Below are 14,409 nucleotides of genomic sequence, written 5' to 3'. Positions count from 1 at the left end.
GCATTCATCAAGCATTCTTTTTCTAAATTGAGGATAATTTAGTTATTCCTAAAGGAACTCTGAAAAATCAGAAAAGACAAGTGCTAGATTTGATGGATTCTTTTGTCCAGTTAACCTAAGAGGTCTCTTCTTGGAGTGATCCAGTTTTAGAGATTGAGGACTTTAATTTCTGGACCAACTTCTAGAGGCATAAGGATCTAAAACTAAACTAGGTATCTCTGCAATATTTTCTAAAATATCACACCACTGCCTCATGCAAGAGCCCATCTAATTGAAATAAAGTACCTCTAAGACGCCTTGGCATTCTATCCTTTGCTTATGGAAGACACTCTGCATCAATATTAAACTCTTAAGAACTTTACTATGAATGGAGATACAACACTGACAAAATTATTCCTTTTTTAATAAAAAATTATATGTTAGTTTATTCTTTGCTATTTTTCTTTATTTCATTCTGATCCCCTAAGTATCCTCTTCCCACATAAATTATTTTGAATTAAGGTTTCCTTTAAGTTTTGATTCTAGAAATCATTTATGCATATAATATTGATATAGATACATATAGGCTTTCATTTAAGTTTTAGATGTTCTCTATGGCTAACAAGAAACATGGTTTATCTTAAATGTTACTTTGCTTATACTGAAAAAATTATTTTTGAACTTGGAAGTAACTCAGGCACTTACCTGATCGATGATATTTGTATCAGCTGAGAAGCGATTGAGAATCAGTCCCAGGGGGGTGGTATCAAAGAATCTAGGCAATAAACAACACACTGGAATGTATAATACACATACATTGGGATGTATAATAATACTAAGCTATCTGGAACCTAAGCAACTAATGGACATCTTGGAGTCAAGTAAATGAGAAGGTCCCTATTCATTTATTTAAAGACTGAACAAACTCACTAAAATTTCACATTTCACTTAAAGATGCATGTTTTTATGATTTTATGTGGGGAAGTAAGAAATTAGTTACTTTTTTACCTTATTGGTCCAAGAATTATCTTATTGAGGAGATTGTGGTGAAGATTTTTGGCAGCTGTGAGACCCATCCATTCTACAGTGAGAGATGTCACAAGGCAGAGGAAAATACCTGCTCCGCAAAGTATGCTAAATCCAGCCACATAGTAGGTCTAAAAACAACCAACACACAAAAAGACACAGCTTTTTCTTACTAGAACACCAAATATCGAAGTCAGACACTATCTTTAACTTCATTATCTTGAGTCAATTTAAGCAGTTGAAGGAGAGCGGTTTTTGGAGAACTAAAGATAGTACTGCAACCGTAGCCCTAAAGCCAAGTCCCCCACCTATTTCCTTCACTCTCTTCCAAGGGCAGATGAGACATTAGAATCTGTTTTCAGGTTTGAAATATTCTTGGCTTTCTACACTGTAGAGCTCCTCCTTCCTATCCCTAATCTCAGAATGACCAGCTAATATATTGGCATAGGTAGTTAAAATCAATACCATCAAAACAACAACAAAAGTGCTGTGTATAAGTTACACACACACACACACACACACACACACACACACATCGAGTGCATATACCTCCCCTAATCCAAAACCAAACATTATCATTAAATGTTTCTTACAGTAAACTTTGAAACACAAAAGTTATCATAATAAATTCCATTTTGACAGTTCATTCTATTTCAGGTCCTGTTCTAATTAACTTACTGAGTCATTATAAAAATCCTATGGCATTTGGGATTCTAATATCAAACTAAATAAAAGGGTGTCACTGTTAATCTCAGCATTATTTCCTTGATGATTTAAAAACAGAATTCATTATACCTGATCAGCTTTTCCAGTATTATTTATACTGTACTCTGAAGTCCATGTGGCCAGCCAGTAGTCTATAGCCACAATGACTGAATGTTTCAAAAGCTTAGAAAAAATCATCAGGAAGAGCAAGAAGAATCCTCCAGAAGTAAGGTACCGCCAGCAGGTTTTCCACGGCATTTTAGTCCTGAGCCTCATTACAGTGGACATATTATCATCCTCATCTTCCTCCTCTTCTTCCTCTGCAAATAAAGTATTAGTTTAAGCTTTATTCAGTCAACAGTAGATAGAATTTGTATCATCCTACAAAAAAAGCATACAAAAATATCCCTCAAAATTCTAGAAATACAAATGTTAGTCTTAGAAATTGTGAATGCTTTTAGCAGGGAAAAACTTCATTTAAAAATGGTGAAGAATGAATGAATGGGCAAGGCAATAAACAACATCTATATCTAGATGAGATAATTTGCCAATTTATTACACACCAAACTGACAGAAGTGTACACTAGAAGTTTACAAGGTTACTGAAACTATTGTGTTGCCAATAAAACCACAGCCCTGTTATGCAAACACAATTTTTTGTACTCTAAATTTCTGGATTCATAAAACTTCACCACAAGGAAACAGACTCTGAAATTTGTAGATACCCAAAAGGGCATAATCTATAGTCTCTATGGCCCATTTTAGATGCGGTCATGGAGGAGCATGAGCAAGAAGAAACTTTCCAGAGGGCAGAGGACAGTAGGCAAGGAGTTCCTCTCAGATGTTTAAACCACCTGGCAACTCCAAGATGGCTGTCCTAAGACTACACTTCATTATGAAGACAGGGAATTTTGGCATTTTCTGATTGGCAAAATGTGATTATTTGTGTGGTCCAGGGGCTGTTGTGCATTACCCATCACTTCCTTTTCCAGAGACAGTTTTCATTGCAGTTGTGTGTTTATATATTCCACTACTGTATATTGAGCAGGTTGTGGGTAGGAAAGATGGATAACCTGTCTTTGGTTTATAGGTTCAGACCACACAGATCTAAAAATGGACACTATGGGAAGACTGAGCATCACCAAAGATCCTAATATTTTGAGCTGGATGCAGTAAATGAACAGATCTCAGATAATCTGTCCTTTGGTAGAGGTAGATTCAATGTGTGGTGGCTGGAATGGACATACTGACCAGGACCTGGAACAGCAACCTAGTGGGAAATATGTACCATACAGGGCTTTTGAATATTCATTACCTCATTTTATTCTGTAAGAAAGTAGTACTGTCTTCTTTTATCCTTGAGAGAATGGATTAACACAGGAAGCCCAGGGTACAGTACCCAGCCATATACCCACCCCTGGAACACTGGAGAGAGTAACATGGCATGACTCCACATTTAGAGTGCATTAGAAATAACTGGTTTAAAATTCTAGAGGCTGATGTCTGTTTACAGCACCAGACATTCTTTAAAAATATTTTTAAATCTAAGGAACTGAAGTGCAAAATCAATTCATTCATTGTTCATTCATTCATTCTCTCCATGAGTATTTGCTGAAATACTAAATAGTTGTCATCTGAAATGTAAAGGTAGCACATTTTGGTGTTCTTTGGCCTGAAATTACAATTTTCTGTTTCTTAATTGGCTTGTAAAAATGCAGTCTTAAGCAAAAACTGTATAGGAAACATGAAGTATAGTGTATTTACCTTAAGGACTTAAGTGCAATTTATCTTATAAACTTCTTGGCAACAAATGTCAAGGCAATGTAATTATTTCATCTCATTCCTCAATTTTCCTGGAACTCATTTTTTTTCTCTACTGTACCTTAATAGATCCAGACAACTGAAACATAACAAACGGCTTTTGTGGAATTCTCTTATTCTTCATTGTTGTATTGTCATGAAAACTCCACAAAGACTTACTGAATGATTCAAATATAAGGATTTCAAAATGGTACTTTCTTCCTATTCCCTATTTATTGTTTATTTCTGAAGGACTGACATTTTATTAATAGCTTGATTTGGTCATTCTACTAGACCTTTCCAACTTCTACGAACAAGGGCCTAGATCTATTTACAAATACTGCCTTTTCCTTTCTGCTCTCTCTCACACAGCACAAACACCCTGAGACACACTTAGAAACCGCTCATGATGCCTGTTGATGGATTATGTACACCCTTCCTTTGCTCCTTTTCTTTTCATTTCATTTTCAGTATTATGTATTTGGTTTAGGTCTTTCCCCCCTAGAAAGTGGCTCATTATTCTTCACAGCCACACTCGTGCTTCAGTTCAAGGAAGAACAGTCACATCCCACTTAAATGTTTCAGATACAAAAGAAAGATCTACCTTCATCTTCATCCTCCATTTGGGCTTTGGCCTCTCTCGAATACATGGCTCTTCGGAGGGTTTTCCTCTCTAAAGTTGTCTGGTCCGCTTCCATATCCTACAGCAAACATTGTATTATCATTCAAGAAGCTCACAACCACAGGAAGATTTTGACGTACCAGTCAGTGACCCACAGGTACCAGTCGTTCGTTACCTTTGTCAGTCTCGGGCTCTCTGTAGAAGAGCCACAACTCCTAACACAGGAGTACTTGTGAGTACTTCGTAAAGCTTCAGAGCTTAGAGGTGTTGGGCAGTAAGAAGCCAGGAAAAGTAGCAACAACACAATGGAGCTGACCCCAGAAAGAGGGACACCTCCTCCCACCTTAAAGCGCAATTCCACCAGTGCTACTTCTTTTATCTCTACATCATTTTCATATACTCCTTGTAATTCTCTAACTAAAGATTTATTCATGGTAAAAAATATCTTCCTTTAAAAATGCATGCAGTTCTAGACTGGTTCAAGTACTATCACTCATCCCCTCTTATTATAAATTATTAAATCAGAGTGAGTTTCTTTAGCATCTCACTAAGGTAGCTGCACAAAAGAAAAGGACTTCAATAGGCATTGAAGGAAGGTAGGTAATTTTGAAGCAAATGAAAAATGAGGGTAGTTAGGTGCCTAGAAGTTTAGGAGGAAGCCCCAGGAAGAGAAAATACACAGAAAGAGAAAGGAAATGTGCCCTGAACAGATTGTGAATTTTTCAGGGTTGCTTCAGACTTGTTCTGTGTTCAAGAAAGGGAGGAGAATTTCATTTTCTCCACTCCTCTGCCTCGAACACCCTCGTCCCTGTGGCTTTGGAACTGGACTAGTGGTATCTTTCTGATACACTGTGGGTTAAGTCAGCTGCTGCTGGACAGTTTGGGAAACTAACCATATCCTTGTTTCTACGGGAAAATGCATTCTGAGTTCCAAAAAACTGACCCACAGACTTTTGGAATCTGGTAAATTGAGGGCTTTCTGTATATGTGCTTCCTCCCCCTCTCTGACACCCACACACACCCACACACACAAATTGCAGTTTGACTGTTACATCAATAAACTAATAAACCCTTATTGGTCAGTCTCTAGGTAATGATCATGGTTGTTGTTGTTGTTGTTTTGGCCTCTTACACAACATGTGTGATACAGGATACTTGCTAGAAGGCTCTATTGCCTCCAGATTCTTGGTTGAAAAAGAATGAAAACTAAAGTGTCTCTTGAATAGTGTTTCTTCTTTCGGAGACAATTTCATATCAGCTTTAATTCTGCCTAATGATATGAATACTAATGCTTACAAATGTGATTAAACACAAAAATAAAGATGACTTGTTCCTTCATGTGTAACGTGATCAAATTGGGAAACAGAAGATGTGGTTCTTGTTCAACTCTCCATGCTGTGTGAGTAAAAGATTTAACATCTAAGATGCTTTAAAAAAAATCTTTACTCATTTCTCTTATAAGTAAATGCACGTATTAAGCTCATTACAAGTTAAATATTTTAAATTATGTTGATATTTGGTTTAAATATATGTGAATTTAGTTTAATTTATCTAATAAATATTTATTGAATACTTGTTAAGGATCAGATCAGGGTGAGGGCTGGAGACTGGGGGAGGAAACATCAAATGATGCTAGTTTATTTTGCTTAATATTATGATGAAGATAATGGTTGTCATCCAAGCTAGAATTTTTGATAACATTTAAGTCAGCTAAAAGTGTTAACTCCTTCTCCTTGTTGTAGTTTTCATTGCTATCCTTTTAACATATTCTTTTGTTTCCCCCTTACCCCTTATTAAACTGACAGTTCTGTCCAAAGCTCAGTGACAGGATACTTTGTTTTGCCATCCTTCTCTGCTTGCTTGATCTGCTTTGGCTCTAGGTTTGTCTTTCTCAACCGTGGCACTATTTACATTTTGACTAGACAACTCTTTGTTGTGGGGGCTGCACTGCAGGCTGCTAAGCAGTATCCTTGTCTTCTACCCACTAGATGCCAGAGGCACCTGCCCCTCCACTGTGACAACCAAAAACATTTTTAAATGTTGCCAAATGTCCCCCAGAAAGCAAACTGGGCCCTGGTTGAGAACTGGTGCTCTAGGCAAACACTCGATCCTGCCACACAACAAAGTGAACAAGAGACTGTTTTCCCCATAGTGTGATTCTCCTTGCTTTTGGATGAATTTCAGGTGCCTGCCCTTCCTTAGGTGGCGGTAACCACCCTCTATCACCAGGTGACGATTCTGGACAGGTGCATGGTTCATACTGGCTTTTACTGGCCACTGTTCAACCTCACAACTGCATTTGCTCTGTCCACACTCTAACTTGCTCCATATCTCCACCAGCTGATTTATAACCCTGTAATGTGTCTTTAATTATAGAGCTATGCTATCTCAAGTGATCTCTTCATTTCTAAATACAACTTAATGGACTTTCTTCCTGGCTTGTTTAATAGTCAGTATTACTATAAAATCAAGCCAACAACTTTCTCCCTCTTTTTTTTTCCAGATCTTTTTTCCAAAGTAAACCTAAGTGGCCCCACTCCTTAAGTTTACGTCATATCCTTTTGTCCCTGGCATCTAGGTCACCATAAAAAAAATGTCATTTGGAGCCATCCCAGTAAGTTTATAATCAAGTTTCTCACAGTATAATTCCTAAGTGGGCTCTTGCTGATTGTACCTTATATATATTTTTTGATGAATATCTCCATTGGAATGGTTCTGTGATTTTTCCTATTCTACTTAAAGATTTTTACTTGCATCTTTTCTTCCTTAGGTAATTTGTTTTTGAGATCTTTGGCAAATCCGGAGAAGACAGACAAATGCTAGGGTCTGTCTGACTTTTTATCTTCCTTTCTCTATGGAAACATAGATCCTTTTATTCTTTTATAAAATAAGTCATTTTAATTTCTGGATATTCTCAGAAATTTGCTAATGTAAAAATTTCATTTTATAATGCTCATTCCATGCCAGGAGTAACAAATTCTGGACACTTCCTAGGCTCGACTCAAAAAACACTTCAAAAATTTACTAATGTAATTTATAATTTCACCTTTCAACTACAAGTTGTTCTTTCATTGTAATCAGTCTGGTTTCTGACTCTGTTATCACCTCATTCAATGTAATGTAACATCATACATAACACTATACTGGAATTACATTGACTACGGACTTGGGTTTAAATCCAACTAGTACCACTTATATGTACTACCCAACTTACAAGTTATGTAACCTTTCCGGGCTTCAGTTTTCTCATCTCTAAAAGTGAGATCATATTTTCTTTACTTATTTCCCATACTGTATTTGCTTTTTTTCTGGGGATTTGTGAAAATTAAATGAGATTGTGGACTTGAAAAACTACATCCACGTAAAAGTTAATTGTTATTTCCTCCTGATCACCTTCCTTCACTTCCCAGCCCTATTCCAGACATGCTTGGCAATTTCACCTACAGCTCACTGTTCTTCCTTCTTTCAAAATCATCTTAGATTTTGTTTTGATCACTGCCCTCCATTTGTAGGTGGTGAGTGAAAATTTCCTCATATTACAGATGAAGAAAATGAGATACACAGAAGGAAAAATAAGATAAAATAATGATATGCCATGCTTTAGAAAATTGTTTTTTTAGACGCATAATTGTAATATCATTCAAATTCAAATCAAAATCCTCTAAAAACCTGAGACTACTTCATCCAAAAATATCATTAGAATTTTATAGTTTCAAAAAAAGAATTTTATAGTTTCAAAGTAACCTATCTATTAACTATATTATTAATTATATACATATACATATACACATACAATTACTTTGGGTTTCAAATGAGGACCATTATATCATCAATATTAAATAATAATACTTCTTTAGAAGAATTTTTGATAATTATACAGTATATTTATGACTCTTCTGGAGTGGATTCTGAACTCTTCTGAACTATGAGCAATTACCTTTTCTAATTCTTGATCTTGCCGATTCATAAGTGTTTTCCAGTGTTCATAAAGCTCAACATCTTTGGTTTGAATGTCCTTCAAAGTCCCTTCTCTTAGTACACTTCCATCCTTCATGGCTATGATCTAAGCAAAGCACATATTAGCAGAACTGTGACAAAAAGCCTTAATTGGCCAAATGAATTACTTTTACCTCAGACAGGATTTCTTAATGTGCCTATTTACTTATATGACTATAATATTAAAATTAATGGTTTTTATTTTCTTTTCTTTCTTTATTTAAATTTGTTTATTTTTAATTTACATCCAAGTTAGTTAGCATATAGTGCAACAATGATTTCAGCAGATTCCTTAATGCCCTTTACCCATTTAGCCCATGCCCCCTCTTACAACCCCTCCAGCAACCCTCTGTTTGTTCTCTGTATTTAAGAGTATGACACTTCTTTTAAATTCTTACCCAGTCAGCATGTGTTAGATACTGTAATTTGTGAGTTACAAGAACAAGTGTCCTTTTGTCATCTTGGAGAAATTTCAAAATCCCTTCCTGCATTAAGTGATCACTCAAGTGAATGTCCAGGGCAGAGAATGGATCATCCTACAATCAGTAAAATGGAGAGAATATGAAACATTTTCTATATTCTGGATGTAACTCAATTTCTCTAGAAAGTAGAAATACAAATAACTAAGAGCAAATTATCCTTAATATATTTATAAAAAAACAGACTGTATATGTTTAAATTGTTGGGAAAAAGTATTAAATTAAAAATGAAGCTTTTATTTTCTCTTTTACCTTAAAAATTATTCAAAAAGTGAATAATAATATCCAAAGTGGTTTACATTATTATATCTAGAATCTTCACGCTCAAAAAACAACATTTCATGACAACCTTTAGCAATAGACCAAACAGGGGTGCCTAGGTGGCTCAGTTGGTTGAGTGTCTGACTCTTGATTTCAGCCCAGGTCATATATCACAGTTTGTGGGATCAAGTTCCACATAAGACTCTATGCTGACAGCATGGAGCCTGCTTGGGCTTCTCTCTCTCCCTCTCTTTCTCTGTCCTTCCCCCACTCACATACACTCTCTTTCTCTCAAAATAAATAAATAAACTTAAAAAAAAACAAAAACCCCACAATAGACTTAACAAAAAATAATTCTACAGTTGAAATTTAGATAATAAAAATAGGCATAGACTCCACATCAAGATGGCGACATAGGAGGCTCCTAAATTTCCCTCCTCCCATGGATGCTTTGACTATGCAGCTACACACAGAACAATTCCTTCTGAGAGAAATCCAGAAACTAGTTGAGTGACTTCTACACATTGGAAAACTGAGAAAATACCCATTTAAAAGACAGTAAAGGCTGAGACAACTCTCACCACAAACCTTACCCTCTGCGCAGCACCATACAATTGGAGAGAATCCCCAACTCCCAACTTCTCTTTGAGGAGTGAAGGGTTGGGACCACACAGCTAGTGCCTCAAATTTTATGGCTGCTATCCAAGGGGCAGGCCCCCAAGTCACTTAGCTTTGAAAGCCAGTGGGGCTTGCATTGATAAGTCCCACAGAAATACAGGAAGCAAAAAAGCAGTTGTTAACACACATGTGAGCACTTACTTCATCTATCCCTCCAGGGCTCAGAGCCAAAGGGGCAGGCAAAAAACAAACAAACAAACAAAGAAAAAACAAAAAACAAACCCTCTTCCCAGTCTTTTCCTGAGCAGAGTTTGCATACTTTACAAGCTACTACCTGAGGGCACAGCTTCTAATTAGCATGAATGTGGGTGCTGATTGTGATCCTCCCAGTAGACTGAAAGAGCTATTGGAAGATTGCTCAGGTCATGATGTCATGGTTCGTAAGTTCAAGCCCCCCACATCAGGCTCACTGCTGTCAGCACCGAAGTTATCAAGGCAGAGCCCTCTTTGGAGGCTCTGACCCCTCTCTCTCTGCCCCCCTCCTGCTTGTGCTGTCTCTCTCAAAAATAAATAAACATTAAAAAAAAAGAATGAACTATAGAAAGGTAAATTAAGAAAAAAATCCCATTTACAATCACTCAAAAAAATTAAAATACCCAGAGTGAATTTAACCAAAGAGGTGACTATCCATCCATATACTGAGGACGTTGGTGGAAAAATTAAAGAGATGAACAAATGGAAAGATACTCTGTGTTCATGAACTGGAAGAATTAATATTAATAATAAAATGTCCAGCTAGTTAAATCCTTAGCAAAATTCCAATAATATTTTTCTAAGAAATAGAAAAAAATCTTAAAATTTATATGGAACTACAAAAGACCCCAAAGAGCCAAAAAAAAAAAAAGAAAAGGAAAGGAAAAAATCTTGAGGAAGAACAAGGGTAAAGACATCACATTTCTTGATTGCAAACTATGTTACAAAGCTGTAGTAATCAAAAGTATGATATTCACATAAAAAGTGACACATAATTAATGGAACAGAATAAAGAGCTTAGAAGTAAACCCATGTGTATATGGCCAATTAATTTTTGACAAAGGAGCCAAGAATATACAATGACGAAAAGATAGTTTCTTCAATAAGCTGTATTGGGAAAATCACAAAAGACTTGACGAAACTGGACAACTTACACAGCACACAAAAATCAACTTAAAATAGATTAGAGACTTAAATAAAAATCTGAAACCATAATAGTCTTAGAAGAAATTATAGGAGGCAAGCTCTCTGACATTGGTCTTGGCAATGGTTTTTTTGGATTTGACACCAAAAGCAAAGGCAACAAAAGCAAAAATAAACAAGTGAGATTACATCAAATTTAAAGCTCTGCACAGCAATGGAAACCATCAACAAAATGAAAAGGCCACCTATAGAATGAGATAAAATATTTGCAAACTACATATTCAGTAAGGGGTTAATATTCAAAACATATAAGGGACTCCTACAACTCAATAGCAAAAAAGCCCAAATAACCCAATTTAAAAATAGACAAAGGACCTGAACTGACATTTTCCAAAGACATACAAATGGCCGACAGGTATATGCAAATGTGCTCAACATCACTAGTCATCAAGAAAGTGCAAATCAAAACCACAATAAGGTATCACCTCACACCTCTTAGGACATCTATTATCAAAAAGACAAGAGATGACAAAAGCTGGTGAGGATATGAAGCAAAAGGGAACTTTTGATGGGAATATAACTGGTGTAACCACTATAGAAAACAGTATGTAGATTCCTCAAACATTTTAAAATACAACTACAATACCATCCCACGTCTTCATATATGTCCAAAGGAAATGAAATCATTCTCTCAAAGAGATATCTGTTCCATGTTCTTAGCAGCATTATTCACAATAGCCAAGGTATGGGAGCAACCTAAGTTTCTGTCAAAGATGGATAAGATGTATGAATAAAGAAAATGTTTCTCTCTCTTTCTCTGTCTCTCTCTTTTTCACACGCACACACACACACACACACACAGATACACACTTGAGTATTATTCAGCCATGAGAAAGAATACCCTGGCAGGTGCAATAACATGTATAAACCTGTAGCGTATTACGCTAAGAGAAATAAGACAGACAGAGAAAGATAAATACTGCATGCTATCACTTCTATGTGGAATCTAAATTAAACAAAAAAAGAGTCAAACTCACAGAATCAGGGTAGAATGGTGGTTGTCGGGCTGGGCCTGGGAGTAATAGGTAAAGTTGGTAAAAGAATATAAACTTTCAGTTATGAGATGAAAAAGGTCTGAGGATCTAATGTATAACATGGTGACTATAGTTCATAACACTGTATTATAAAATTGAAATTTTCTAAGAGAGCAGAACTTAAGTGCTTTCATCCTGCCTTGTCCAAAAATGTAAAGATGTGAGGTAATGGATGTGTTGATTAACTCAATGATAGGAATCCTCTCACAATGTATACATATAACAAATTATCATGCTGTACATTTTAAATATGTTACAAATTATTTGTCAAATATACTTAGATTAAAAAAGAAATTTCAGGTGGCATCTGACTCTAGCTACGTTAACTTCCTTTGCTAGAATAAATCAACACTCATCATAGGAAACTACTAAGAATGTAGAGGCTCTACAATATACCACTTACAATATCCAGGATACAGAAAACAATTAACACATATATAAAGTAACAGGAAAGTTCGAACCAGAGTAAAGAGAAAAAGCAGTCAGTAGAAATTGACTCTGGCTCAATATGGCTCAGATGTAAGAATTAGTGGCCTTTTGAACAGTTATTACAGATATATTCAAGGACTTAAAAATATATGGTAAGGGGTGTCTGGGTGGCTCAGTCAGTTGAGCGTCCGACTTCAGCTCAGATCATGATCTCACAGTTTGTGAGTTTGAGACCCGCACCAGGCTCTCTGCTGTCATTGCAGAGCCTGCTTTGGATCCTCTGTCCCCCTCTTTATCTGCCTCTCCAGTGCTTACTCTCCCTCTTTCTCTCTCAAAAATAAAATAAACATAAAAAAAGAAAAAAATATGGTAAAACAGGCATAAAAATATTAATTGGATTAAATGAGATAATACAAATAATGTACTTAGTATATTACCAGCTAAATAATAGACACTAGGTAAATGATAGTTTTATTATATTATTGGTAGTAATAGTAGTAATGACAAGAATACCATACCTACCACTGACCTGACAATTGTCTTGGGAAGAAAGGAAGCTTTCATGTACCAAGTGATTAAGTCACTTAGAAAATGATTTAGGGAATTATATTAATTGGCTGGTGATGACATTCCTATTATTTATTTTAACATACATTTTATTTCTATAATGTTACATACAGCATCAAAGTAGATGCTTGACATTTTGGAATTCTTAAAAGAAGAAAACTAGAAACTATTAGAGAAAACTGGAATCTTTCCAGAAAATAATGAATTATAAAGCAAAGTTACCTGCAGAGAGCATGGTGAGCAGATAATGTAATTACCAGCTGGAAGTGCTACTCATGGCAGGGGACTGAGAGAAACTCAGGGAGTGCTAAAGGGACAAGCAGTAGAAAACAGTAGAGGTTTCTGGTAAAGAATTGGGAAGAGCGATTGGAACAGGGAAAAAGGAATTTCATAAATGTCTTCTTCATCACACTTATTTCTTTGCTGTTCTTGCATATTGCACTTGCATGCAATATGAAACAAATTTGTACTTTGTCTTTTAGGACCAAAAAAGAAGTCTACTCATTCTACTACACATATGCTACATAGCGAAATAGTTAAAAACTGTAACTGGGGAAAATTTTCTAAACAATTGAGAAAGCATGGTTATAGTATATATACAGATAAATTGCACTGGATAATTATCTGGACAGTGAAAAGTAAAAGCAATTTCTATTGAGATAGAAATTGTTATATGGAAGTTAGAATAAATGCATGTATGTGATCATTATACCAGTGATATGATTACTCAATAATTTCACAAAAGTCTCCACCAATCTCTGCCTGCATCAACAGAAGCTATAAGCAAGATGGCTTTATTATAGTATTTAGGAGTAGCCTGTATGAAAAAGAAATATTAACAAGGCATTTAGATAGCTAAAGGGTGATTTAAAATTATAACAGTTTTTAAAAAATCAGTTTACTGATTTCATAATTACGAATAAAGAGGTGATGTAATTAATGTCCTCAAACAGCTTTTATAGGAATACATTTAACAGGGGAGACATGCTTACTGTAATCTCATTTGTTTAGATCATTTAAATAATGCAACATTTTGGACAATGTAATAAGTTGACAAAGTGATATCAACACACACGTATATACACATATACATACATATATTAATGTGAGTATATATATTTTAAACACGGTAACTAAACACAATGCACTTAATGACACAATTATCTTGACTGTCCTGAAATTTCTCTGGATGACATAGGAGATTTTTCAAAATCTTTCAGAACCTATGGATCATCCTAATGAACATTAATTATTTCTGAAATGTTCCAAGATGTATGCATAGGAGATTGAATTAGCTTTCTACTACTGTCCAGTGAGTTTCTTTTTTGAATCATCACAGACATCAGCTTTTTGTCACTTAGCTTCTTTTAGTAACAAGAAGAAAATCTCTTTTTTGAATTTTCTAATTGTTAGATTTTGGATAAGTGATAGAAAGATCAATTACTATTATATGGAATTTCTTTTAACATAGAGAAGTTCTGATGGCACTTAAGAATTACTTTAAAAAGGAGAGTTCAGGTATCAGTATAAAGTGATGTAGAATAGGGGCACCTGGGTGGCTCAGTTGGTTAAGGGTCTGACTTTGGCTCAAGTCATGATCTCATGGTGTGTGAGTTTAAGCCCTGCATTGGGCTCTGTGCTGACAGCTCTGAACCTG

General features: G+C 35.6%; 1 protein-coding gene across 7 annotated transcripts in view; it reads right to left on the bottom strand.

Annotated features, from left to right (window-relative positions):
* Positions 1 to 14,409, bottom strand: part of ABCC9 (ATP binding cassette subfamily C member 9) — a 131,069-nt gene that overhangs the window by 37,873 nt on the left and 78,787 nt on the right. For all 7 annotated transcript variants that reach the window (XM_058743414.1, XM_058743413.1, XM_058743418.1 and 4 more), the window contains 6 exons: positions 8,527 to 8,664; positions 8,070 to 8,195; positions 4,115 to 4,211; positions 1,801 to 2,030; positions 988 to 1,136; positions 685 to 754 (listed from right to left, as the gene is read on the bottom strand). In XM_058743414.1, the coding sequence (XP_058599397.1) occupies positions 685 to 754; positions 988 to 1,136; positions 1,801 to 2,030; positions 4,115 to 4,211; positions 8,070 to 8,195; positions 8,527 to 8,664 (810 nt within the window). The remainder of the gene's footprint in view (positions 1 to 684; positions 755 to 987; positions 1,137 to 1,800; positions 2,031 to 4,114; positions 4,212 to 8,069; positions 8,196 to 8,526; positions 8,665 to 14,409) is intronic.

Source organism: Neofelis nebulosa, chromosome 8, assembly GCF_028018385.1.
Source record: "Neofelis nebulosa isolate mNeoNeb1 chromosome 8, mNeoNeb1.pri, whole genome shotgun sequence".
Taxonomy (NCBI): domain Eukaryota; kingdom Metazoa; phylum Chordata; class Mammalia; order Carnivora; family Felidae; genus Neofelis; species Neofelis nebulosa.
This window is presented reverse-complemented; position numbering and strand designations above follow the sequence as displayed.